Source organism: Tribolium castaneum, chromosome 1 (genome assembly GCF_031307605.1).
Source record: "Tribolium castaneum strain GA2 chromosome 1, icTriCast1.1, whole genome shotgun sequence".
In the NCBI taxonomy this organism is placed as follows: domain Eukaryota; kingdom Metazoa; phylum Arthropoda; class Insecta; order Coleoptera; family Tenebrionidae; genus Tribolium; species Tribolium castaneum.
In genome coordinates, this window is record NC_087394.1 from 30706629 (window position 1) to 30733615 (window position 26987).

At 38.6% G+C, this 26987-nt stretch overlaps 5 protein-coding genes across 12 annotated transcripts in view; 4 read left to right on the top strand and 1 right to left on the bottom strand.

Annotated features, from left to right (window-relative positions):
* Positions 1–111: 111 nt before the first annotated feature.
* Positions 112–4760, top strand: Tsc1. Of its 2 annotated transcripts, none has more exons than XM_015977791.2 (17): positions 112–385; positions 467–694; positions 742–1007; positions 1055–1167; positions 1278–1458; positions 1502–1575; positions 1625–1767; positions 1815–1954; positions 2067–2165; positions 2211–2375; positions 2423–2603; positions 2655–3180; positions 3231–3417; positions 3466–3591; positions 3640–3792; positions 3838–4024; positions 4068–4760. In XM_015977791.2, the coding sequence occupies exons 2-17, from the start codon at positions 607–609 to the stop codon at positions 4580–4582; spliced, it is 3144 nt and encodes a 1047-aa protein (XP_015833277.1). In that variant the 5' UTR covers positions 112–385; positions 467–606; the 3' UTR covers positions 4583–4760. The 2 variants fall into 2 exon arrangements, with proteins under 2 accessions (XP_015833277.1, XP_974036.1); XM_968943.5 differs by having other exon boundaries at positions 482–694.
* On the bottom strand, positions 4757–10961 carry Nup205 (Nucleoporin 205kD). The gene is made up of 5 exons (XM_008192710.3): positions 10804–10961; positions 10592–10749; positions 5122–10546; positions 4951–5075; positions 4757–4904 (listed from the first exon to the last, which is right to left on the bottom strand). Exons 1-5 carry the CDS (start codon positions 10811–10813, stop codon positions 4821–4823), a joined length of 5802 nt encoding a protein of 1933 aa, XP_008190932.1. The 5' UTR covers positions 10814–10961; the 3' UTR covers positions 4757–4820.
* Positions 10962–11182: 221 nt separating this feature from the next.
* Positions 11183–16263, top strand: LOC662817 (motile sperm domain-containing protein 2). 2 transcript variants are annotated; one of them, XM_968894.5, is made up of 10 exons: positions 11183–11305; positions 11456–11546; positions 11596–11739; positions 11790–11964; positions 12014–12177; positions 13292–13494; positions 14182–14245; positions 14328–14446; positions 14494–14688; positions 14961–16263. In XM_968894.5, exons 2-10 carry the CDS (start codon positions 11477–11479, stop codon positions 15267–15269), a joined length of 1443 nt encoding a protein of 480 aa, XP_973987.1. In that variant the 5' UTR covers positions 11183–11305; positions 11456–11476; the 3' UTR covers positions 15270–16263. The 2 variants fall into 2 exon arrangements, with proteins under 2 accessions (XP_973987.1, XP_008190931.1); XM_008192709.2 differs by having other exon boundaries at positions 11211–11401.
* A 441-nt stretch (positions 16264–16704) lies between these two features.
* Positions 16705–21470, top strand: CTCF. 3 transcript variants are annotated; one of them, XM_008192708.3, is made up of 11 exons: positions 16776–16858; positions 17234–17404; positions 17455–17611; positions 17669–17868; positions 19140–19638; positions 19690–19826; positions 19951–20101; positions 20157–20311; positions 20360–20936; positions 20990–21105; positions 21154–21470. In XM_008192708.3, exons 3-11 carry the CDS (start codon positions 17476–17478, stop codon positions 21220–21222), a joined length of 2040 nt encoding a protein of 679 aa, XP_008190930.1. In that variant the 5' UTR covers positions 16776–16858; positions 17234–17404; positions 17455–17475; the 3' UTR covers positions 21223–21470. The 3 variants fall into 3 exon arrangements, with proteins under 3 accessions (XP_973961.1, XP_008190930.1, XP_015833281.1); XM_968868.4 differs by lacking the exon at positions 17234–17404 and having other exon boundaries at positions 16705–16858; XM_015977795.2 differs by lacking the exon at positions 16776–16858 and having other exon boundaries at positions 16900–17404.
* A 778-nt stretch (positions 21471–22248) lies between these two features.
* The window catches only part of LOC662729 (titin), a 56350-nt gene continuing 51611 nt past the window's right edge, over positions 22249–26987 (top strand). Inside the window, exons 1-3 of one of the 4 annotated variants that reach the window (XM_064356456.1) lie at positions 22249–22436; positions 22645–22906; positions 24952–25084. In XM_064356456.1, coding sequence (XP_064212526.1) covers positions 22891–22906; positions 24952–25084 — 149 coding nt within the window. In that variant the 5' untranslated portion in view covers positions 22249–22436; positions 22645–22890. Of the gene's footprint in view, positions 22437–22644; positions 22907–24951; positions 25085–25805; positions 25868–26223; positions 26383–26987 lie in introns of those variants that run through there. The other 3 variants (XM_015977784.2, XM_015977782.2, XM_015977783.2) reach the window with 3 other exon arrangements.

A 26987-nucleotide genomic window follows, 5' to 3' on the forward strand; every position in this document is an offset into this window, starting at 1 on the left:
TTTTAATATTTCTGAGCTGATTTTTTGACTTAACCTCACCACATGTCATGTCATTCATGTCATGATGACTTCTGTCACCTTGTCAAAAGTCAAAAAACTCGAAGTATTTTCGAATTAAAGAGATTACACTTTTTCGAAAAAACACAAATTCCTTAATTTAAAATCCACCACATTTACAACTTTTTGTAAACAGATTATGGTTCTGCGCATGCCCTATGATAAAAATGAATCCATTTGATGACACTTGAATCCCGAACAGTGTGAATTTCTGCAAATTTGCAACTACATTTATTAGTGTAATTAGGTATTTTCCAAATTAAACAAAATTACATGACGAAATCTATTTGCTCGCCACAACTAACCATCGCTCCACTGCTAAATATAGGTGAGCTCAGTTGTAAATCACAAGTTGATATACCATTTTCCAATTGAGACGTTCTAACAGTAATGTTTTTTTTAATACAAGTGAAATTTTTTTCAGGCACTGCGTATTTTTTGAGGATGCACTTTAGCCACAGCAAAAAGTTCAACTTTCACATTGTTACTGCCTAACATCTACTTTCATCAATTAGCTAACCTAACACTTTGACTGATCAAACTACCAAAATGTCAGATATTTTTCAACAATTAGAATCTAACAATAAGGAAGAAGTAGAAGCTGTTAAACAGAAAATTCTTGACCAGTTTCTTAGCGGTAACTTGTTAATACATTTTTTTTTAATCTCACTCAAATCATTGCAGTCAAAGATTCCTGGCTTGTTAATGGCTTGTATGACTATTATTTAAGTACAAATTCGGCCAACACTATCGTCGTGTTGATCAATATTAAGGAACCACACCACCAATATTTATTTGATAGGCTTAGTGATTCTATTGCAAAAAGTTCAAAAACTGATGTCAAAGTCCAGGCTCTCACTCTCTTGGGCCACATTGTCCGCAACCAACCCACCTGGTTGTACAGACTGTCAGAGCATCATCTCTTAAAAGACTTGTTGAGATTGCTAAAGGTGAACGCTTTTATTTCACTAATGTTAGACTAAAGAGGCAATTGCAGGAAGAAGTGGAGATTTTGCCACTGATAAGTGCACTACTCGTTTTAATCGTCTTAATCCCCATGATTCCCTATTCCATGGGGGAGCTCCTAAACCACGTCTTTGAAATTTTCAGGTAATTATTGAGATAATTAATAATTTTTTTCTGAATCTGTAGAAATTATTATGCAACCAATAATACATGGACGATTTGAGTTTCCTTTTTTTTTAACAATTTTGTTACAGCCGGTTGGCCTCGTGGAACTGCAATCCTGGAAGACTAGTTGAAGAACAGATGATTCACATGCAAGTCGCTCTGTATGCTTTATTTCTGAGACTTTACGGCATGTTTCCTTGCAATTTTCTCGCATATCTAAGAACACAGTACAAAGACAAAAACAGAGCAGTATTTATTCACACCATTAAGGTAAAACCAACACTTGAAAACAAGTCCTGATTATGACTTTCAGCCGATGCTTGAAACGGTTAAGATGAATCCCTCTCTCGTGACGACATCCAAAGATAATGAGACAACAAGCGAGAGGTGTCTTTCGTAACTTTCCATTTTATTTGTTTGAATAATTTTCTTCAAGGTGGAGAAAAATGGCCGTCCACGATGTTATAGTAGAATGCGAACGATTTTCTTTGGATGTTTCTGATACTTTCTGTGCTCACGATTCTTGTCAACTTGCGTCAGGGTTCCGGTCTCGGTCTGGCACTGCCAACTCAACCATCGGTAGTTTTTCTAATATTTTAGCTTTGTGATTTAATCAAATTTTCCAGATGCGGTTTATTTTCAATCGTTGAAAAACTTGGCAGCGTCGATGTCCAGCGAAAAGGGCGAATATTTCACGCCCAGCATGGTTTTTAACCCCAACACGCCCCCAGTCGGAGGAGTCATTCCCACTTATGTGCCACAGCCGGTAGAGTTTTTCTAACAAAATTTTTTTTGTCAATTTTGAATAGTTTTCACTTTCATTTTTGCATTATTTATAACCGGTTAAATTCTATGAATAAGGATCGTTTGTATGGCAGGAATTTACACATGATGAAAATGTTGTCCCACAAGCAGGGTCGTCGCCCCCTGAGGCTGCGATCGAAGCCACCCCTGAAACTACCCCCATACTGCAAGAAGTTAGTATCATTGATTACCAACCAACGTTACATTTGCAATTTCAGGAGACACAAATCAGGAATCAAGTCAAACCTTTAGCCTCCCCGTCACCCCAATCACCCCTACGGAAGGAGAAATCGCCGTTTAATTTCGCGATCGAAGTCATGCACGCAAGTTTAGACACGAAAGGCGATTTGCAGTTATCAGCCCTGACGTTTGAAAAGTCTCCCGTGAGTTTATCTCGAGTTGTTGTAACTCAAGCTATGTCTTTGCCTAGGTTGGTAGTATTAAACTCAAGTCACTATCACCAACAAGTCCGCAAAAAATCAAAGACAGGAGTCCGACCAAAAGTAGCGGCTCTTCAGACCCGGAGGAGATCCCGACTGAGAGAAAAACCGAAACTAGTCATCAACCCGCACTTAAACAATGCGACAGCGTTTTGCACGAAAGCGAAGACTGTACGTATTTTTCCCACCGTTTCCTTAAAACACCTGAAATTTTTTTTCAAGCTGCGAGCGAGAATTTGGAAGACGACCGCAGCTCTCCCTGCGCTGCCGGAGGCCTGCACATGCCCAACTCCAAGTCCATGAAGGATTTCGCAAAGCGGGTCCAGCGTTTACGCCACCACAGCCAATGCACGGCCGAGTCCGAAGTCCAGAGCGGAAGTAGTCCTGAAATGGACAGCACGAAAGTCCGCCGTGCGAATTCCTGTCCCGAAATGAAGAAAAGTCCAGTTTCGTCGATTAAAGACAACGTGAGTCGGACTCTGGACGAAACGGACGAAGAAACAAACCTGGAAAGAGCCGAGAGTGCCATGTCAAACGGCGTAGATGCCATGTCTGATGTCAGCGGCAATAAACTCGCAACTATTGAAACCCAGACTGATAATTTCTGGCCCATGCCATATGAACATTTGTTCTTGGGAATTTTTCCGACGTTAGGGACTGAAGTCAAGTCTAGTCCGGGGCCGGTGACGACAATCGGAGGGGCGCAAGAGCGGTATAGTCAGCCTTCCATCTATGAAGTATTGGATAAGTGAGTATTTGGTTGGGGGAGGTTTGAAGGGGTTTAAGGCCGGCTTGTAGGTATGTAGAGACGGCTATTCAAGACCATGAGAAGGATAACATAAAGGGGCTTAAAAATCAGTTGAAGCTTGTGCATCAACAACTATTGTTTGAACGGCATAGGAGAGAAATACATGCTTTTAAAAACCGGAGGTTTTTGGCCGATGCCAAGAACACTCAAGTTCTAGAAGAACATAACTCAGCTTTGGTAAAGCAAAACACTTGTTTGATTTTATTTGACTTTGGTTTTATTTAGCGAGATCAGGTGCAGTTACAACAGGCTGATATTGATACTTTGAGGTATCAGTTGGAACGCATTCAGAGAGAGCGCGAGCTTGAAAGTAAAATGTTTACAAATACTATTACAAGCCTGGAGGATAAGGTACAATTATTTTTTGTATGATGTCGAAAATCTCATTTAAATCTTTAGTGCAAATCACTAGAAGTTCAAAACAGAGCACTGCAAGAAGTTGAGGCAGAACGGCTGGAGGCTATCGAGAGTTTAAAAACGAAATGTATGTCGTTGACTACAGACAAACAAAAAGCCGAGGCAATGCTCATTGATGCTCTTGCAGAAGTCAAGGTTTGCACACTTTACTTGCTTTCCTCACCTAATGTGAGTTTCTAGTTTGCCAAAGAACAAGCTTCAGCGGGCGAGAAAGGTCGCGCCGAACTTGAAAACGTAAACAAACAACTCGTTTTAATAGGAGAACTCCAGCTGAAATACAAGGAAAGACTGGACGATCTGTCCTCGCTCCGGCGATCTGACCACGAAGTGGAATTGCTGAAGGAATCGTACAACAGTGAAATAAAAGGTACGTGGTTTGGTAGAGGATTAACCTATCGCATGTCTCCCAGGTTTGCACCAGCGTTACCGCGAGAAAATGACCAAACTGGAGGCTTGCACCAGCAAAATCTCCGACTTGGAGCAAACGATCCGGCAGAATGAGGAGACCATCTCCCTGCAAAAACGCACTTTGAACAGCATCAACGAAGAGACAGAGGAGAAACTCAAGGTTTTGGAGAGCAAGTACCAAACTCAGTTGACAATAAGTCGCGCCTTTGAGGAGAAAATTCTTGAAATGTACAAACAGCTGGAAATGTCGACGCGGAAACCGATTCGCTCGCCAGACACGAGCAGTTGTCAGGAGGTCCAAGTGCCGAGCGATAAAGTGAGCGGGGCTGTGGCACTAAGTCAGCGGTCGTCGCCTCTGTCGTGCTCGTTGACTTCGTCGGACGGGAGTCTGGCTTTAGTACAGCCGGACATGCGGGGGTTGCAGGCTTTGGTAGACGAAGAATCTCCCGTGGAGGTCAAACCAAATATTCCCAAGGATGGGGACAACCTGCCTTCTACTTCAGGCACAAAGAAATGACTGATCCTCGTTCAGAATACTGTTAAAGAGGTTTGTAGTTTTGGTAACAATCACTTCATCCCGGCGAAGTGATTGGTACGGAGAATTACAGTCACGTGTTAAATTGAATTTGTTTTGATGTATTTTTTAATGTATTTAAATATTTTTGTCTATACGGTAATAAAACTACTCTACTTGATTGGAGGCTTTTTATTAAACTTATAGCAAAAATAGTTTATTAAACAAAGAAAAAATACAACTACTTAACTGGCACAAATTGTATCAAACGGATTATTTTTCTCAACATTGTTTCAACGAACCCTTTGTCCAGGTCGGATTGGTCCTGAAACCTTTCATTAGGAACAAATAAATCTTTCGAACAAACTCACTTGTATGGTCTCCAACAACTGTTTAGTAAAGCTGTCGTTAAAAATTGACACTAAACCGTGCTTGAGATTACTTATATCATCTGTTGATACTTTCCAAGTCGCTTCCGTAGCAGATGCTAGAGTCCCTAAAATTGCACAATAAAGACTGAAAAACCAACAACCAAATTTTACCTGGTGTCATTGGTGACTTTACCGCCAAAGAACCGAAATTCTTAACTTTGGGGATCGCCTTCAGCATGTAATAATCCAAGTGCACCCAAATCAAATAAATCGCATTTTCGATAATATAACAACAGTACTGCATCTCCTTCCTCTTCTTCTCCAGTCTGTTCGAGATTAAATCGTACACATGCTCCCTTTTCGTGTTAACATCTTGAAGATTCAGCGATTCTTCGATAAACTCATCAACATCGGTGCTATCCATGACCGGGATTTCCTTAATCTTCCTCTCCAACAACTCATAAGTGAATTTTTCTTGGTGGTGGTGGTTCACAACATTTATCAACTGCTGCACAACCACGCCCAAAGACGGCGTTTGGTCGTTAAAATTCAGCCCGTTCTTCAAATCAACCGAATTTAAACCAGGGTCTTTCAAAGTCGGTTGAAAAATAACCCCGATTCCCCCGTGCTCCACATCATGATTGGCCACAACATTCCGCGAGTACGACAACAAGTTCGCCATCACTTGCATGGCAAAGAGCAACCGCTCCGAGGTCTGGAAAGTGTGCGAACGCTCGCCTTGCCTATTGACGAGCTCTTTCACCACCTCATCGGTGAGGATAAATTTGGGCAAAAGGGCAAGCGTCAGCTTCTGTATCCGAAACAGATGCGCCCTTTGGTCGTGCACAATGTCCGGATTTTCGAGGATATTCACTAGATTGTTGTTGGCAGTGCGGGCAATCACCGAAGTCAGTAGAGACAACTCTTTTAAAAACTGACGGGAGAGGGAGGGACTCCCCGACCGGAGAATCGTCTCAACCACGTCCAGATGGTTCAAAATAAAATACATTATCTGGACCACAGCCGATTGGTTGTCGGTCCCGAGGGTCGTTAAAATCGCGTTGCAAACTTCCAGAGTTGGCAACCACATCTGGAGGTACAACTCCTCGGGTGGTGGCACGAAACTTTCAAGAATATCGTTCGGGCGCCACGTTTTCGCAATCTCTGGGTGGTAACTGAACACGTTCATGTTGCCAAAGCAGGAGAAAATCTTCTGCTCGAGGAGCAATTCGGCCCCGACTCTCGTGCCCGCCAAGCGCCCCAGAAACAAAACCTTCGACATGTAGACATACAACGGCTTGATGGACGTTTGGCCGGGTTCGAGCAGCCGTTCCAGGTCGTTATTACTGTCCAAAATCGACTGGATTATCACTTTCAAGTACCCGCGCCCCGACATGTAGGCAATCCAGTTGATATTCCCCGACAGTGTGATCAAGACACTGAAGCTGGACAATGCCAACATCCGGGACACGTCGTACCCGCCGATGCAGTCCTGGCACATCACCTCGACCAGCCTCTCGCCAAATTTGGCCAAACTATCGGTCGACATTTTAAAATTCTGCAAGTGGTTCTCGATGCTGACCCTCGAGTTGTCCAGCCGGCTCACGTACATGCTGTTCGAGAGGGACGCACTCTCGGGGGGCTTCTCCAAGCTTGCCAACTCCAGCAAAGTGACCAAAGCTGCGTAAAGATTGATTTTGAGCTTTTCATCCGTGACGTTGGACACCATGATCCACTCAATCAAATTTTCCAAAACTTCCTTAAGCGACCCTAGGAGCATTTGCAGCATGCTGGCCGGGATGTCCGTCTCGGACGAGAAGTTCTGCTGTTTGCGCTCGTAGATGTGGCATTTTCGCAGATTTTCGATTATTAACAAAACCGCACCTGACAACAACTGACCAACTTCGGGCAAGAGCTCGATTTTACCCACACGTTTCAAGAGATTTAAAACGAAACAGACGCCAACCAATTGGGATTCTTTGACTGATAATATCTCGTGCGGGATGAACACCATGAGGACTTCCACGACTTGCCTCCAGGCGTCCACGAATTGAACAATCGAAGCGTACTTTTCCTTGTTCTTGTTCAACTCGAGGGCGTATTTCAACACCTTGGGGATTTCCTGGGTCACCGCCTGGATTTGCCCCATCACAGCCGTGCCTTGGAGGAGCTTCACCTCGTCGTAAAGCCTCTGGTGAAGCTTCTTTAAGTCGATTAGTTTTTGCCCCCCGTCTTGTACGCAATGATCGAGCAACACGTTGAGGACCTTGGCATCGAAAAATTGCCACTCGGGGGCTTGCACAGTGTCGGGTTTGAACTCAAAATGCGGGATCAAATTGACCAGAAAATTGTTACTTATGCGCTCCAGGAACATGTAATTGCCCTCTCTGACGTCCTCTTTGTAGGTCGCACTGAAGGGATCTTGATTCGTGTTGTTCTCAATTTGCGGCAAGCTGACTAAAAAGTGAGTCAACTGTTTCATATAACTGACTTGTTTGCTTTGGCCGCAGATTTTCAACTCGACAGCGAGCGTTTTCATCAACCACGAAATCTGGTTCAGGACGTGCAGACCCTCGTTTATTCGGCTGCGGCACAGATTCAAGTGATACGTGAAAAATTTCTTATTGAGTCGAAGGAAGCGCAAGACAGGGCCGTACGTTTTACTGTTACTAGACAATAGGAAAATCACTTCGTATGCCGATTCGAGCAATGGCGATGTAATGGAACTTTCTTTCACGACTTCGGCCTCCATTAACGAAATTATAGAATGTAGACAAGATCGCGGAAAATCCAAAACTCCCGAATACTGGAATTCGGTCTTTGAAATATCTTTCCTAATATCGAAGCCTAGGAGGAAGTGACTGAAATTGGGGGCCGTGTAGGGGAGACAGTGTTTTATCAGTTTAAGAATTTCCAATTTCGTTTTAATGGTCAATTGTGCGTCCTCCTCGGCCACATCACTGTCCAAACTGAGCACGAACCCGTGTTTGATTTCATCTTTTGCATCCGAGGACAAGAAGATATTGATAAATTGATTATGCAAAAGTGGTGTGTTGGTCACATGGTTCAGTATTTTCACCACTACGTGGCTATGTTTCAACAAATAGGGTTGGTAGCTCACATATTTCGCAATATTGACACAATGGTCCGGCTTTCCAGTCCTCCTATTGATAGTCAAGAGAAGTTTAGTTAAATTCGTCAAAAGGATAGAAGCCGATGAAGCCGTTAACACATTAACAAATTTCCCGTGTAAAGCCAAAACCGAATGAATGATGTTCAAGCAAAGCAAGGTACATTCTTCCAACAACTGTTGGTTGGGGAAGGAAACATAAGTATCAAACAGTCTGTTCCCTTCATCGATAATATCCAAAATAACACTCAATAACTCAGATTTGTTATTCAACTGGAGCATCAAGTGGTACCCCGGGGGCGGATTAAACTCAGACGGGAGGTTCTTTTTGGGAAAATCGCTAATTTGTGGATCGTACTGTGTCAAAAACTTCTCGAACAGTTTCAGACAAAGCTTGGCGATTTCCCACTTTTCAGACGAATTCCGGTACGACCTCGTATGAAATTTGAGAAAGATTGAATTTACGATGAAAGACAAGTACGGATCGAAGCCGGGGGGCCTGGGCCCGGCCCCCAAAGTCCTCGGGATTCCAAAATCGGTCAAAACGTCCAGAAGCTTCAACATGGCTCTGGTCAAGGGATACTCCTCAAGTCGGGCCTCAATCTCGTCCAATTCCGTCTGAATCCCTCTGGGGGCGTAGCTCGAGGTTGTAGGCACCGTTACTAATATTTGGGACGTTTCCAAATTATCCCACATCTGTGCCGCATTTTCCGCCGATTTACTTAACGAAGCCAGAGTGAGCAAAAGATCGGATTTTAGTGGAATTGGCACTGAGCAGCCCACCAAACCCAACAGAATTGTCAAGGGGGCCCAACCCGGATGCTCGCATAGTGCCAACCTTGAAAACTCATCATGGTCGGCGATTGTCCTGATTAGCAACAACACAGCGTGAAGGCCTTCCAGCTCTTGAGGGGAGACGCCTTTAAGGTACGTATTTCGGTAAACTGTGTCGGTCACAGGGGGTAATTCCTGGCGCAAATTATTGTAATACTGGGCAAAGGACGTGAAGAAGTGGTCCCAAGACAGGGTGGCGGTTAGTTGGGGCCCCACTTGTTTCAACATGTTGAAACAATGGCGAGCTGCTTGAGGACATGACGACAGGCTACTTAACATTGTTAAATAGGGAACGAAAAGTGTGGGTGGTAACATATCACCCGCAAGACGGACAAACTTAAACAACGAAACGGCACGAGATGACGAACGATGAGAACTGTATTGAGTTGAATTAAGTTCGACGGGACTCCAGTAACTTAGCACGTATTCAGTGTTGAGGATGTCTTTTGAGTAAACTTTGGCTATGGTCAAGAGGAGGTACTCAAAGTACCGTGGGAGGTTCGCTGGAGCGTCCAGTCCCTCCCGTGTGTAAATCTGAACAGTTCTGGCGATTTCATCGGCTTTGATCCGCAATTCCTTCACTTTTGGATACATATATACGATAAAATCCGTAATCAAGTGATGCATCCGTTTGTAGACGAAAGTTTCTTTGTACAAAACTTCATTTTCAAGAATAATGTTATGGATAAATTCAAAGACGTGATTTTCAATAGCGGCGTCTACAAAAGTCTCTTCTTTGTTGATAACATCTTGGAATTGCTGATTTTGGGGAATAAGCCTAAGCGAGGCTAGACAAACAGCCAGACCGAACGTAGCCACAGCTTGGAGCCCCTCACACTTCCACTTGGGTTTCCCCGGTTGTAACTCATTAATAACCGTGTTGACATAATCAGGGTCTGACAATATCGGCAGACTTTGCACGGCCTCTTCCCCATCTTCCCGCGAATGCAACACGCTGAGATCGAACGCCGACAACAGGGCCATAATTAAATACAAGTTAACATTATCCAACTTCCCCGAGGCCTCTTCTTCAATTTCCGCCTGGCGCAAGTAATTAATCAAAGCCAAAGTGGGGGCTTTGGGAAGGCCGGACTGCGCCGCCCAAGTGAAAACAATATCAGCGAGAATAACGCGAATGTCTTGGAACAAGTCCATGACTTGGCGCCGGTGCCGGGGCCCGCCTAAGGCAAGGTTTTCTTGCAACTTGTCCATCTCTTTACTCAAGTCTAAAGTGCGCAATAACTCGAAAATGCGGTTGAACAAACCGCCTTCCATCAACTGGTCTGTGTAAGTAGTGACGAATTTTTCAACGTCGGGCTTAATGCTGACGCTCCATTGGACGCCCGTCCGGGCCTGGACCAAGTACCGCAAACTCTGAACTAGGGACTTACGGCCGTCGTAGTACAGCAAAACGGCGACCAGGCCGCGGGGAAGGCCGGGGTAGAAAGACATCTGGATTTGGGCGGTGCACAGGAGGTCCAGGGCCACAAACTCATTCATGTCATACATGTCTGATAAAATAATGGCTTCTTGGTACAGCTCCTTGGAGAGGATTTGGTGGCCGAGGCCTTTGATGACGATCCCGTCCACCATTCCCTTCTTGAGCTCCTCGCGGCTTTTTGCATTTTTGGGCTAGAATAAGTGTGAGCACTCCATGTGAGTCAATTTCATAAGTACCTGATTCTGGAGGAGGGAAAAAAAGTTTTGTTTGTATTTGCGTAACGTATTTTCGAATTCGACGGCGTAGACATCATCGGGGTCATCGCTCAGGCTTTTCCAGATGATTTTTTTCAGCCCCTTGTAGGAACTCCACAAATCTTCTGACTTGTTTAATGCTGCAAAAATGAGTCTCGTAGTAATGTAGCGGTCGGAAATAAAATAAAACGTACCGTCAGACATGATTATAGTCTGTTTTTACTAATAAAACGCTCATAAACATTAAAAGTTTGAGGTTATTTCGGCTTTGCGGCAAAACGGTTAAGTGTCAACTTGAATTCAAGCGCTGCCAATAGGTTTTTCTAGTAACTTTTCACCTTGTTTTGTACAAGGAGCAATCAATAAGTCAGCAAGTTCAATTAAGAATTTCGACGAAAATTCAAATTGGTTCATTATGAAATTATGGAGTTAGATAACAGTGTTAGTACGTAATATTCTGCAATAACAGCAGACGAGTTTCAGCTTCAGCAATCGGAAAAAATCAACTTTTGAATTATAAACGTCACACAGCTCAATTTAATTGGCTGAACTGCACATGTCGGATGATTGCGATTGGTGTATTTATTTTAGTTTATCAACACAAGTGTCACTACTTGTCACCAGTCGTCATACATCACTTTTTATTTCGTTGGTTGATAGTTGTGATTTAGTTTAAGTTCAAGGATCGTTAATAACGTAAGAGTGGATTAAAGTGTTATATTGTCAATGTCTTATTTAAATTCCGTGTCATTAAACCCAGTGTAATCTTATTGAAGTGTTGAATTATTTGTTGTGAGTGGTTCGCTGCGGCCAGTTTTATCAAAGAGATGAGCGTTTTTCTTCCAGGTCAAATCGAAAACCAAAGAAATGACTTCGGAACAAGTTCAGGAACTTAGAAATGCTTTTCTCCAGCAGCTTGCGTCAAAAGGGAACGATGGTAAAAGCAAAATATATTTTTACGCAAAGGTTTATCACAACGCTTGTAGCCGTTCATCCCAAGGACTTGGAAAGGGTGAAGAAGGACGATAGCTGGGTGAACCGATTCTTAATGCAACATGATAATGACCAAACTGAAGCCCTAAACATGATGTGGGAGACGCTCACTTGGAGAAAAGAGTTTAACGTCAATGGTAGATAATATCATTGTGATTTTGAGTAATTACATAATGGTGATTTGCAGAGATTAATGACCATGTAAAGATGGATATTATAGTCCAGGGCGGATTTTTTCCACATGGGCATGATAAGGATGGTAGCACCTTGTTTGTTTTCAAGTGTAAGAAATACGTGAAAGGGACACACAACATGGATGATTTGAAAAGATGCGTCGTATATTGGTTTGAAAGATTAGAACGGTACTTTTACATTCTAATTTTTCGTTTATTTGATTTATTTGAATTTAAGGCAAGACAAAGGCAAACCTATCACCCTCTTCTTTGATATGGAAGGCTGTGGCTTAGCAAATATGGATTTAGAATTTACTAAATATCTAATAGGCCTCTTCAAACAATATTACCCCTATTTTTTAAACTACATTCTGATTTTTGAAATGCCATGGATTTTGAACGGTGAGTGATTGCTACTCTATTATTAGAAAACCCGCAGATTAGATAACAAATTAGTGGTAACTGGAAACGATACAATATTTATGCAATTGTTCCTTACAATCGTTTGAAGGTTTTCGAGCGTATTTTTTAGATAAACCCAAATTTTTATTTCACAAACGCCTATAGCGAACCAATGTCTCACATAAAAAAGATAAGAAAATATAAAGGTCAAGTGGGTTTTATTTTAGAGTGGAGCGCTGCTTGGACACCTACATAAAAGTCTGTTTTAATTGCGATTAAAAAACTTGATGCACTGATAATGTTAAAGGCTATTTTATAAATTCGGCAAAATTGTGCTGTTTTATATATAGCCGTATGGCATTTTTTAATAACTTGACACATTGTTAATAGAATCCAACAAACGATTTTATTTCAAAAACAATTTGAAAGTTTACCTACTCTTAAATCATCTATCACTAATGATGACTTCTTATCAGTGATTTAGTAATCATTGAAGTTGTTATTTTCACAATGAATTGAACTATAGTAAAGTACTTAGCTGTAATAGGTAATTAATTACATACCTACAAATTCATAATAGGAATAAAAAAACTGCGTTGTTTTGTCGAAATTTACAAGCAAATAAAATTCTAGATTACAATAATTACATTATGACATGAATTTCAGTAATGAAAAATTGTACTTTACAGAAGTACTTTTAAAGGCTTGTTGTCATTAATTACCTTTTTGAAAAGGAAATAAGTATTTGTTATGTAGTTTTATCATATCTAAGTTCTGAGCAAATTGTGCTTTTAAAAACGTTTTAATTTTTCCCCATTTGGAGGAAGTAATATTTTAGCATTTTTCTATCATTAATATTAACATAATTTTTACGTGTTTCTTGGCAGTTGTCTTAATTTGGTGAAAACACCTGTTTAAACCAATGCCTTATTTAACGTTCATGTCAAAATAAAGGAAGTATGTGGTAGGCCATTCGTAAAATCAGGCGAATCAGGAAAACGCTGAATAAGTTTTCGTCTTATTGTAAAATATCTGTGGTTCACTTGTATTATTTAGGTCTATTATAATGCACAAGTCAGTACTATAATTCCTAAATATGTTTTGACTTTTGTAGCGGCCTTCAAAATAATAAAGTCTTGGCTACCCGAGAAAGCGGTTCAAAAAATCAAATTTGTGAGTAAAAAAGACATAAAAGAGTACGTCCCTCTGGATCAGGCACTAAAATGTTGGGGTGGGCAAAACGACTACACCTTCAGCTTCCTGCCAGAACCCCAAGAGGAAGTTCCAAATAACGTCGGCACTGCCAGCAGTAGGAAGGTAAGAAATCGAATCGGAAAACTTCCGCTATTTCAGTTTTAGCTGGAAATCTATATTGTCCGAGAGTATTGATTTTTCTTGCGTGTTTCTAGGACAGTCATTTGATATTTTCTCAATACAGGTAGTAGATAAACTGAATTTCACGTAGTTTTTTTTTGATAATGGTTATTTTATTGGCTTGTATTGGACAAGCAATAACAAATACCAGTTTTGTATGATTATTAGAAGTAATCAACTGATTGGCACGTCAATAGCGTTTGTCTTGATATAATAATACGTGAATAATAATGCAAGTGATTTATATTTGCATATTAGTCTAAGTGTAATTAAAGCAAAGCAAACTTTAACCTTAGCTCTTCTAAATAGAAACAAAAGATATTGATTCTAATTTTGGTTCTTGACCTTCAGTTACGTGATAGTATTTGCCGGCAAAACGTGGGAGTCATCACAAAATTGCTGTGTTCGAGGCATCGATTTGCTTTTGTTTAAGAACCTAGCGAAAGTTTCATCAGAAAAATACTAATTGGAGGTATTTTCAATGGTAAAACCCGTTTCACTAGCAACTTTTGTACAAAATTACTCAATTCGCCACACTAACAAACTTATTATACGCTCCCTGTACACATATCTGCGCAAGCATTGCAAAGTTGGCTAGCTAAAATGTTAATCAATAAAATGTAATGACAGGTTCATTTTGCTGATGGGTCTTCGATGTCAGAGTCACCAGAAGGGAGTGGAGACAGGGACCACGGTACGTTTAATTTCTTTCTTTTTCGAAATTTAAAAATATATTTTGAGTTGAGGCAAAATCACGTGCAATAATATGGTTTCAGATGGAAGTGCCCTTAGTGTACAACCATCCAGCATCATCACCTTCGTCAAAGAGGGTGGAGAGCTGGTTAGTACCGTGGAATTGCAAAACACTGATAGTTCTCTCATACTCTCCTTCAAGGTAAGAAAATGGCAAATGATTAAATGTTATTCATTTTGTATTTTTAGCTAAAAACCACATCACCGGAAAAATTCCGCGTTAGGCCCAGTGTCGGGTGTTTGACGCCGGGAGCACGCGCTACAGTTCATGTGACTCTCTTGCCCGGTTTTCAGCTAGGTGGCCTGTCCAGAGACAAATTCCTTGTGATGAGCACAGTCATTGAATCCAGTGAAATGAACCAGGATCTAGCCCAGCTATGGAGGGTATAACACTTTAAAATTGCTTATCATTGAAATCGTTGCATTTGCGAAAAAACTGTTCTTAAAATGTGAATTGAAATTAAGTTGCCAACACTGACTGACGTTAGCTTGTCAGGTGACAACCATGCCAATGACCGCCAACCTAATTTTAAAATCTCATCCTATTTGATCAGAAATATTTAGAAAATATAAATAAAAACCGTATTAATTTTATTTTCTGATAAGAATAGGGCATAAGTGTGTTATTCAATCATTATTATTTTATTATTTTGTAGGATACAACTGGCAGGAAGGTCAACCAGCACCGTCTGAAGTGCGCCCAGTCGAACGACGTCTCCAAAAACGGCAACGCCGTTGCCGTGCCTGGGGGCTCCTCTGACGGGGACCACACCAGCAGCAGTCAACTTATGACAAAAATAAATAACTTAACGGAGTGCCAAAGTCAGCTACATGGGGCTGTAAAACGTATTCAGTATTTCCAGATGGTAATCGTTCTCTTGGTTATCGTTGTGGGGGTTATGTTATCTTATGTCTTACATTTGGAAAGTCAAGAGGGGCACACCGGTTCCTGCAGCGCCCCATAACAATAACTATCAGACGCAGGCCCGATCGAAATAAATTTGGTTCGTAAACTGGTGCAAAATTCATTGTACATTGTTTTGTATTTGATTTGTATTTTAAAACTGGTTTTACGTTTCTAACCGGTGCCTGCAGTTCATGACAATATACCACATTCCTATAAAATTTATTTTTGTTAAAAGTAAAGTGCTTTATTTTGGGTATTTTAATGTATTAAATCAGTTTGAGTGATATTGTTAAAATGTGTGTTGTTGCGTTGGTATATGTTACTAGCGCCACAACGTACTGTTTTGTCTAGTGAATATATTTTGTTTACACTTTTAAAGGTTATATTGTTACAATATTTAACTTAAATTAGATTTTATACCTTAGTTAAGATATTTTCATGCTATGTACAATCGCATTAAAAGAACTGAAAAAATGCTAATTGTATATATTTTGCCTATGTGTAAGTTACACAACTATGTATAGTGATTTTTATATTGAAGGTCGTACATTCTGTTTAACAGTTTGAAATTATATCTCTTTGTTTGACATTTAATAAGAGTTTAATCGATATTATATTTTTTTTGAAAATATTTTCTTAATGAGACGTACTGCCACAAAAATTTATTTAAGTAGTATTAATATGTATCAAATCAACCAATCAAAATTTATATTTAGGCAACTCTTTTATATAAGTCAAACAAAAACCGAAAAATCAGTCAAGTGCTACAAATTACCAAATACACTCATTGTTAAAGCCTACGCTACGAATATTGCCTTACCTAATTGTACAACAAAAAAGGACAAACTGTGGTTTTCTAAAGCTAGTTAGGCAGCTGATCTCCAACTCATTTTTTACTCTTATAGCGAATCAAATGTCTAAAAACAGTTGCCTAAGCTAAAATTTTGAAGCATGTAGTTAAAAAAGGCTAGAAACGTAAATGTAGTAATTATTTTTAATCCACAAAATTCGTTTGTTCATAAGTGATGAATAAATTGATGAAAAAACTTGAATTTATTTTTACACTTGAACCTTAGACACATTCTCCCAAACATAAGAATTTTCACAAAATTGCAATTATTAATTAATTAATTAATTAATTTGCTGTTGCCAACAATAATTATCTTAGTGTTTTTACACTTGTCTTTACTAAAAAAACGTACTGTATAGTTATTACTTCCTGATTAAAAAACGATTACGAACACAAACTTGCGATTTCTAGTAGCAGTAAAGCAGGTTTAAGTGTAATTTGCTAAAGTTCTAACTGAAGTGGTAAATTTTGGCTTAAGCCTTCAAAAACGTGGTTACTACCTCCCAAACCACCGATAGAGGTAAGTGAAATGAATGAAGGAGTTATGTAGATATGACTTAACTCATTCGCCTTGAATAAAACAATTTCTGTAATCTGAAAAATGCGGTGCAATCAGACAATTCAAATAACCCCGCTAGTGGAGCTCGGGCCGTGATTGGCCGCGGGCAGGCGTGTGACGCTTGCGCTGTCGTTTAGACCGTTGCCCTATTTGCTCCGCTGGCCTCGCCATCTCTGAGTACATCGAACAGACGCTGCCATTGCGATACGCCCTCACAGGACATTTTTGGAGTTAAAAGGTAAGTTGAATTTCCACAAATACCAACTCGCCCCCCAAAAGCACCCGCAAATTCACACCCGGTTCAGTGTCGGCGTCGTTTTCGCTCAAATTTGGTACCTGTTTGGGCCCGTCTTGTCCACAGAAACGCGGAAAATCGGTATTTTTATACACGGCGACACTTTCCCCTTTATCGCTGCTCCATGTTGATGACAGCGCCTCTGACAGCGCCAACCGTGCTAATTTCTCGAAATTTTTGTTAAAATGCCCCCTACATCCAACTTCGTCAAGTATGGGTTGTCAGGGAATTAATTAAAGAAATTGGAAATTGGGGGGCCCTTCGGGAAATGAGCGGCCCTAGAAACCTCTCGGCGTCCTATTTTTAACGCAGCTGCAGTTTAAGGGGAAAATGGCGGCAGGCGACTTGATGAAGCGTTTCCAATTTTAATCCCTCCTTTCAAGCAAGGGAATTTGGAGGGAAAACGGATCCACTCAAATTAAACCAACTAACTTCTTACAGAAAACCGCAAAAATTCCATTACGTTTATCATAAAAACAATTGTACCAGGTGTTGTCAACAAGTTTTGGAAATCATTGCAACAATTAATTTTTTTTCAGGCGTCTTAAAAGGCGTGCAGCATGACTGCACAATTTACGCACAGTCCAATTAAACTGGAGGGTGTAGATTCCTCGGAAAATGTCACCGAGATTCAGTCGTATTTAGCCGGCTTTCAAAAGGAAATTGGGAATGATGCACCCATACAACAAGTGTCAGGTCTGTTGAGCCAAGTGGTAGCTAGTGCCAATCAATGTTACTTGTTTTTTTAAAAAGGTGAAGACAATGAGGGGGAAGCGGAAGAAGGAACTTACTTTGTTGATCAAGCGGGTCTCTATTATTATCAAGCCAAGGGGGAAAGCCAGCCCGTTATGACAGTAATGACAGGCCTCCCTGAATCAGGGGGTGATGAGGGTGAGGAGTTTATCATTAACCCACATAATGAAGAGGAGATGGAGGTTGAAGAAGGGGAAGAGGTATCTATTTACGTAACAGTTTCATTAAATTAATCAAAACCAAAGAGCATAACAATAGCACCACGTGCATTTATTAAAATTATAAGGACAAATTTTTAAAGCACAAATGATCGATCTTTAAATGCGCTTCAATTAAAGTTCTTTCAAATTAACATGTGTCCAAGGAAGTAAAAAATAATCTTACCTTTTAGCACAGATTCCATTTATCCCCAGAGATTCCACTGGCACACACTAACTATCTTAAAAATTCCATATCACTTTTGTCTGTTATAAGTCTAAAATTCAACATAAATTTCTGATCCCAGAATGTATTCCTACCGTGTGGACAAACTTAGCAAAATGACGATTATTATTTTATTTAATAAAATAATGAGATGTCGGTTCGTGTCAGTAGCAAGTGACTAACTGAACAAAATTAATCGGCACAGAAATAATTGTGTAACAATCATCAATTACAAAAAATATAATCTGTTACGGGAATTAATTACAACTGCAAAGGTTTGAATAAAATAATTAAAAGTAACTATCCTAATTCATTGATTTTTGTTACATTCCATTTTCTTTTGATACCTAAAAATAATATGAAATGCACTTTTGATGTCTCTGAAATACGTTTGCAACCTTATTGAGAAAATTACAAATTTTGGGAGAAACTGCATTCCGCATTCGTCTTGTGTTTTCGATTTATAAACAAATATTTTAGCATAATTAAAAAAAATGGTATTTTTGTTATTGTAGAAGATACACTTAACTGTAAAACAAGGTGCAAAATAAATAAAAAGTTCTCTATTTAAAAAATGCCATAGCATTACGCTTCAACATTTGTGGGTTTCAATTTCAGAGAATGTTTTGAATATTCGATAATTCAATGATAATGACGATATTCTACAAAAACTGATAAGAGCGAACAAAGGAATGAATCAACAAGGACTTAATTATAATTGTAGGCTGACCAATGCGTACCTTGATCTAGTGGGGCTTCTTGAACCATGGCGTAACTTTAATAATAAATTATTATTGTTTGCTGTAGACGATAATCCAGAACTGGATAATACCAAGATAACAGTCAGGATTTCTTTGAAAATGCTCCGCGAATACACGCCACTACTCTGACAATTTCGTTACTGTCCTATTTTTAAGAACAGACTCATTCATGACCAGTTTAATCAATAAATAAAAAATAATATACAAGTGCAGTTGTCTTTTGTTATGCTTTTTAGTTTATTTTTATTTTTATGTACAGAAGTACTATAAAAAATCTGTTTTCTAAGAGCCCTGCGGTTCAAGAGTCCGAAAACCAGATCCTCATCAATTCTGGAAACGCTTATCAGCGGGTGACGGTTGTCCCAGCCGACACCAATTCCAGCGAACTGAGTTACGTCCTAATTGTGCAAGACCCCGCGGACTTGAAAGACGGCGAACAAACCGACGGAGAGCAAGATATGACCGTGTACGACTTCGACGAGGGTGAAGATGGCGGTGTCATTGATTCAGAAACCGACGATGACAAGTCAAAAATTGTTAAAATCTTGCCCCGAAAATCGCAAGTGGTTTCCCAAGCCCACATGTGCAACTATTGCAATTATACCAGTCCGAAAAGATACCTCTTATCGCGTCACATGAAATCGCATTCGGAAGAACGGCCGCATAAATGCAGTGTTTGCGAACGGGGTTTTAAAACATTAGCATCACTGCAAAATCACGTTAACACACATACGGGTACTAAGCCGCATTCGTGCAAATTTTGTGATTCTGCTTTCACGACTTCAGGTAATAAACGAGCGTTTTATGTGCGTAATTATTGAAATTGTGGTTGTTTAGGGGAGCTTGTCAGACATGTGAGGTACAAGCATACGCATGAGAAACCACACAAATGCCCCGAGTGCGAATACGCAAGTGTGGAGTTGTCCAAGCTGAAGAGGCACATTCGGTGCCACACCGGGGAACGGCCCTATCAGGTAATTTTCAATTAAAACGAAATTATTTTGACTGATAAAAAATTAAACCTTGCTTGACCCGTGCTGTTTTCGTGATTTGTTTAAATTTTTGTTCCACTTCAGGGAGTGTATTTATGATTTTTAGTGTCCACACTGTACATACGCAAGCCCTGACACTTTCAAGTTGAAGCGCCATTTGCGAATCCACACCGGCGAAAAACCATACGAGTGTGACATTTGCAAGACAAAATTCACACAGTCCAATAGTTTAAAAACCCATAAATTGACCCACAACAGTAAGTCACTATGTGACAATTTAGTAGAACTTTAAGTCACTTTGCCACATTCCAGTTGGTGATAAACCCATATTTCATTGCGAATTTTGTCCTACGACCTGCGGCCGCAAGACAGATTTGCGAATTCACGTCCAAAAACTGCACACATCCGATAAACCCCTCAAGTGTAAACGATGCGGCAAGTCGTTTCCAGATCGGTACAGTTACAAGGTCGGTATTAATTTTTTTTTAACTGTTTGTAATGTTTTTTTTACTTAGGTGCACAATAAAACGCACGAGGGTGAGAAATGCTACAAGTGTGATCTCTGTCCGTACGCTTCGATATCAGCTCGCCACTTGGAGTCGCATATGCTTATCCACACCGACCAGAAGCCCTACCATTGTGATCAGTGCGATCAGAGTTTCCGACAGAAACAGTTGCTGAAAAGGCACCAAAATCTGTACCATAATCCCGACTATATACCGCCCCCACCTCGGGAAAAAACCCACGAGTGTCCCGAATGTTCGCGAGCGTTTAGACATAAAGGCAATTTAATTCGACATATGGCCGCCCATGACCCCGACCCGACCATACAGCGGAAGCAAATGGAATTGAAGTTGGGACGGCAGAAGAAGATTCAGATGATTGATGGGCAGCAAGTCGAGGTGATTCCGGGAATGGAGTCGGATGAGGATGAAGAAGGGGAGATTGATATGATGGCGGTGGAAGGTTCTGATGGACAGCAGTACGTCGTTCTGGAAGTCATCCAGCTTGCGGATGGGGAGGAGCAAGCTATGGTTGTTGGAGGGGACGGGAACAATGAGCTCCTTGGAGAAAATATCTTGCCAGATAGTGGTAATTCATACATAATCAAATGAAGCAATTAATTAGTTTGCGACTTGTTGCAGATTTGAACGGTGAAGATGTGATTAAAGCGTTACAGTCGGCTAGGAGGGTGTACAAAACTGAGGACACCAAGAAAGAAAATACAGAGAGTGATATGCAGAATTGCTTCGGTTTTGATGTAAGTTCTTTCAAGGGTTTGTTATTGGTCTAACTGGTTCTTTCGTAGGAGGACGAAGAAGAGGAAGAGGAGTCTAGAGGAAAAGAAACCATTACGCTTTTAGACCAGATTGACTAAGTTTCCAACTCTTGACAATTACCAGATTGGTCATTTTTGTAAACAAGAATGAAAGTCTATGTAACATTAAGTTTAAATTATTTCAATTTTTAACTTTATTAGTCTTTATTTTAAAAGGATTTAAAATTAGCATTGTAAAATTTTGTATATACATTTAATAGTTTATTTCCATAATTTTTGTATATAACTATTTTCATGTTAATTCTAGATGTACCTACACAATTCAGTTAATAAAGCAGTAAACATAACTATCGTGTTTTATTTTCCATCCAGCAGAAACCAGAATTGTTACAGTCGTTATTTAAGTGGGTTTAAATTAAAATGGGGAGTAAAAAATTTTCAGCGATCCACAGAAGGGCAAAAAAAGTGACTATTTGGAAACTAATATTAAATTCGCTCTTGAGTTTTGCACTCAGTCACTCTACAGTTTACACGTCGTAGATGAAAAAAAAAAAAGAAACAAAATACAGGGTGTTTCACATAACTTTATGAGGCTTGCGCCTAATGTTCGCACCCAAATATACAAAAGTCACAAAACACTAGATACAAAAATACACATTTAATTATTTAATTTCTGGAAATCCATGACAGTAGTTGTCAGACTAATGAATGTTTCATTGATAGTCATAAATTTATGTTTTTCATAAACAATTATCATGTGATTTATCAAGAAACGGCATAAATATGATTCTAATATTTTTATCCTTATCAATTACCAACTAAAAACGTCGTAATTTTTTGAAAAGGTGAACAAAATAGTAAAGACTATTCAATTTTTCAAAAATTGTAATAGAGTTTGTATCAAAATATGTATTGTTGGTGGTATTTTTACAGGCGCAGGCATGTGAAACACCCTTTACTAAAGGGATATCAGTGATATCCAATCTTGCTAGAAAAAATGGATATTTTTCTACTTTGGTTTCGTACTGAGGTCAATACGATATACGATTTGTTATCGTAATTGTAATATTCAAAGGGGTGCTTTAATAATTATCCCAAAAACCAGGGTAATTTCGTTGGATAATGTTGACAACCTTAGTTTTTGCAAAAATCTAAGTGCACTGTGAATGTTAAGCGTCACCTGGTTTGAGTGTATAATTTAATCAAATTAATCAAATACGAACCTTTAGAGGCTTTTGTACCATCCCTGATATGTAGCCCCCTCGAACACCTTTCAAGTAATGTACTTCAAAAGCCAGTGCAAGTAAGTACTGGTAAGTAATTTGAGATCTCATTATCCACATCAATAGACCTCTATATTATATTAAAAAAGTGAAGGGGGCGTACTTTCTTGTTTTCATATTATTGGCTACGCAAGATTTAACAGTTTTTGAAAAGTTCGCAATAACACGGTGCCAAAGATGCGCGTGGCCCCATTGATGGCACGGGGCAATAAGCTTGATTTTTTTTTTTCTTTTGTAGCGTTTTGACTTCGTCGGCGTCTTGGGCCCCAGGTGTTGCGGCTGATGGTGTGTGTCACGACCATGGTGGATCTGGCGTCACGACGCCTCGAGCGGTTGACGTCGGTCCTGTTTTAGCTCAAGCTTGGCGACGTCGGTGCGAGCGTCTCCAGTAGTTCGCGCCGACTGTGGCGGAGTGCGGTGCAGGTAGACATCTCATGGGAAACGTTGCCTCGGAATACCATCAGCGTCCGAAAGTCGGCTCAAAATGAAAGTTGCAACAGGTCAGTGCTGGAGGAAAAAATACCTTTTGCCGCCTTCATTTTATTTCGACGAAAAAAAAAACACGACGCTCGAAAACCCAAACAAAGTCGAATTTGTCTCGGAAAAAATTGATGGTTTTACACCGAGCGAAGCTGCGTCGTCTACACATGAGATTTTTGAAAGAATGCCACAATGCGTGTGTGCCAATTTTCACAAATTTACCACTTTTTGTATTTTAAAAATAATGCTTGTGTTTGCATCGTGGGCTGTCTCTAGTGACTTATTACGCGCCCTGAATTGAGATTATTTTAATGCATAATATTTGCAAAAGAAGCTGTCAGGTTTATTCTTGGCTTGAAGAAAGAGTGAAATTGTTCTTCCTGATTTAATCGGAACATGTCAGCTAGGAAGCAGATGTGCCGCTCATTTCTCATTTCTTGGATGTCTGCACTAATGTTCGAATTTATTGTGCGTTTTATTTCATATCACATAAATAGACTCACCAAACTTATTATTTATTTATGTAATGTTGAAGAATTTTTATTATGATTTCAAAGACGTTAAGTATTTTTTGCACACTATTTTAGTTTGCTCCATAATTACCTAACTTGCTGGTTTGGCCGTAAATCACTTTTTGGTAAACACAAGATAACAGCAATAAATCACTGGAACCATTTCAAGGAAGTGAAAATTTTTGAATTTCAATAGTTTATTACAATTTGTCCCTCTGTCCACCTTCCTTTACCTATTTAACAAAAAAAAAAAAATGCTAAGCCAACAACTTTCTGAAGAACAAAACATGACTTATAATTTTACACTGTCACTTACTTTTATTCGTTGTTTAGAATTTTACAAAATGAATTTTTTGTCTATAGGCATGCAAAAATATACACAAACATAATATAAAATTTCAGGGAAATTCTGTAGAAAAAGATTTTCTAACACATTTTAAAAATTCAAGAAAAAAATTAATAGTAACAGATGATAAGTATGAATTTAATCATGCACTGAATAAAAATTAGAAATAAAGGAATAAGATTAAGTATCTACTTGTAGGATAAACGAAGAAAAATAAAAAATCAAAATTAGGGCCTTTGCCTTTTAACTCTTTACCATAGGTTATACTATAGTATGAGACCTATTAGTGTCGTTTATCTTTTTTCAGGTATTTTTTTGAAAAATATATTTTGAATAATATACGAAAAAGTAATAAAATTAGGTAAAACTGAATTCTTAATTAAATTCTTACATTAAATTTACGTCTTAAATGTCGATAATTTGTTAGATATTAATATAAATTGAGACTTTTACTGTGATAAACCAAGTAGGTATGGATATGTTTGTGTTATATTCTATTTTTCATTTTTTTTAAACCAAAAAATAATTCAAAACACACGTATTACTTGAGATAAATCCATCTACTGTAAATCTGCACCTATAATGAATTAACATAAAGAGTTAGAGATGTCTTTAATACGTTGTAATACTACCGATGTGGTTGTATTTTTAGACCCCAGCTAGAAATAACTACAGTTCGGTTAAATAGGTCTACGTAAAATATAAATATTGGTATTGCAATTCTGTTCATCCGATAATCCATTAATAATTTCTGAGCTGTTATATGCGAATTATTTTAAATTTATACGTGTTTAACATGCAAATAGGGATAAATTCAATTTTAAACTAAATTGTTCTGGACACGTTAAGGTTGAGATCAAGGTAAAACTCACACTGTTTGTAATATAAATGAAAATGACTTGTGCGCAATTATTTTTAGTCTAAATACGTTTATTAATAAAAGCGAAGTACATGATGTGACACTGTTTTGTCAACAATTACTGAAATTAATTTATGAATAAAGTACGAACACGGTGAATTATTATACTTGCATTTATAGTGTGCCGAAAGGGGGGTAAACCGTACCTTAAATTTTGTACCAAAATTCTTCTGATTTAATAATGATTTACTCAAAATTTGCCTTTTTTAAAAGGATTTTCTATGCTTTGAAATTTTCTATGTGGTTTACCCTTCGGAATAAACTAATAGTTTCTCAATTTTGTTTTAGATCTTCCCTTACATGATAAATTTCCCCCACGATTTCGAGACGAAGGTTCACAATGCGTTTCAGTTGCTGAAAACGGAACTGCGGTTCTTTCAGCCGAATTATATGAAATAGGCAACGATATTAAAATTATATGGTAAGTATCATGATTGTTAAAGTACCTACTAGCAATTTAATTAAACCTATTACTATTATTGCTGAAACCTCACTCAATGAATTTATTGTTATAATAATACTTGAAGTAAAACAACACGAACATGATAAAATCATATTAAAGTCTGTTTCATTTCTTTGTAATCAACTGTAAAAAAACATCCATTTTTGTTTTGTTAAAATAATAATAATAATAACAATAATAATAATAATAATAATATACTTTATTATGGGCAAAATTAAACCAAATATTTTAAGAAAGTATTTTTGAGTTTATTCAAATAATAATAATTTTAACATGTTTGTCACATTGATAATAATCCGCTTAGTTTCAGTAAATCTCTGCCCGATTTTGATACATTTGAGGCACTATGACCTTAGCGTTGTATTAGAATTATTTAAGGTTTTATGTAATTTCATTAAAACATGAAAATAGAACAAGCCGCACATACTAAAAATACGGATGAAGCAACTTCCACATAATACAACTTGTAAACGTTTGAAAACATATCTCCAATGTCCTATTTATTTTTAAACTTAGAATAATCCTCCAAGATGTTCCTTACACTTATGACATTGTTCCATGACAAACAGAACGAAGGTAAAAGTTTAATGGCGACGTTTCTCCTCAAAAGATAAAAATATACTAAGGACAATATTATTGGGTCCAGATACTTTGCGACGTCAACGACGCTTTTCTGTGTTTCAGATACAGTCGTTGAGTTGGCGGCGCGCAATTCGTGTGCTTTTTATTCCCTCTTTCACGGTTGTTTTACTTTTGTGTTTTCCGAATACGAGTGCCACTTATGTTTACAAATCCTTGTGCTTTGCTTCAACTGTGCTCCTTGTCAACCTCGTCCTTGTTAGCTTATTTTGTTTCTAGTAGCTACTCCTGTACTAATTCATGTTACAATTGATAAACTAAAAAAAATACTTTTTGTTGTTTTATTTTCCCAATTAATCCACGAGAATATTTTTATTCCTGGCCCTTAATGAAGTTTAAGTATTTGGCTTAACACAACTAACAAACCGAGCAATGTTTTTAAAAATAGGTTGCTCTAATAATTAACCCGTTTTATCGGGAATTGCACATTTTCTAATTTGTTCATTGACCAATCAAAGAGTGGATAATGAAAAAACACTTGGGATTTATAAACAGAAATGGTGGTTGTGTTGTTCCTGACTGATATCAAAAATGGGTCAGAAAGTCACCAAGTGTTGCAAATGTTCAAGTGAAAAGCACAAAAATGGAGCGAATTGTAATGACTCTTCCTCAGATGGGTAAGAGATTTGTTATTTTTCCAAGTAACATAAATTTTAAAATATTTGACACATTCTTTCAGATGCATTGCCAATTTAAATGTTATCCTTAACATATAATCGATACGCTTTCATCGTTACTTTAGACCGAAAAAATTTAGAAATATAAAAATAAAACAATATTTTTGAATAATAAACTAACACAACTTAGAAACTGTCCCAAATTTAAATATTTTTGAGTGTGTGACAATAACACATTTTTCACATGGAGAAAAACATGTGCTAACTCGCCAATAAAGTCTGTTAAAAATACGTTTATCAATTTAAATTTTTCATTGACTAAGGTGTTAATCATCTGGCTCTATTCCATCAACTGTCTGAAATTTCAACCGGAACTGTTTATTTCAGTACTCTTCACCTTGACTTAATTAAAACTCTCTTTCGTTGGAGCCTTATGTCATGGATGTTGTTGCTTTTTTTAGGTCAAGTACCTGACCAATTGGACAAACTCAATTATTGTAACAAAAGTTTTATTAAAACAGCCGTAATTTCAAAGACAGCGCATACATTTGCCATAGCTGATTATAAGCTATCTAATTTTAATTTCGAGTCATATTCTTTCGCGT

Bases quoted from the DNA above. Each gene is read 5' to 3' on its own strand.
- Tsc1 (XM_015977791.2), top strand. From the start codon at position 607: ATGTCAGATATTTTTCAACAATTAGAATCTAACAATAAGGAAGAAGTA. The intron at 1,768-1,814 runs GTAGTTTTTCTA...CAAATTTTCCAG, and splicing joins CACTGCCAACTCAACCATCG to ATGCGGTTTATTTTCAATCG. The intron at 3,181-3,230 runs GTGAGTATTTGG...GCCGGCTTGTAG, and splicing joins ATCTATGAAGTATTGGATAA to GTATGTAGAGACGGCTATTC.
- Nup205 (XM_008192710.3), bottom strand. The intron at 10,547-10,591 runs GTACTTATGAAA...CACTTATTCTAG, and splicing joins TTTCCCTCCTCCAGAATCAG to CCCAAAAATGCAAAAAGCCG. The intron at 5,076-5,121 runs GTAAAATTTGGT...GTGCAATTTTAG, and splicing joins AAAGTCACCAATGACACCAG to GGACTCTAGCATCTGCTACG.
- LOC662817 (XM_968894.5), top strand. From the start codon at position 11,477: ATGACTTCGGAACAAGTTCAGGAACTTAGAAATGCTTTTCTCCAGCAG. The intron at 14,447-14,493 runs GTAAGAAAATGG...TTGTATTTTTAG, and splicing joins CTCTCATACTCTCCTTCAAG to CTAAAAACCACATCACCGGA. The intron at 14,689-14,960 runs GTATAACACTTT...ATTATTTTGTAG, and splicing joins ATCTAGCCCAGCTATGGAGG to GATACAACTGGCAGGAAGGT.
- CTCF (XM_968868.4), top strand. From the start codon at position 17,476: ATGACTGCACAATTTACGCACAGTCCAATTAAACTGGAGGGTGTAGAT. The intron at 20,102-20,156 runs GTAAGTCACTAT...GCCACATTCCAG, and splicing joins CCATAAATTGACCCACAACA to TTGGTGATAAACCCATATTT. The intron at 20,312-20,359 runs GTCGGTATTAAT...TTTTTTACTTAG, and splicing joins CAGATCGGTACAGTTACAAG to GTGCACAATAAAACGCACGA.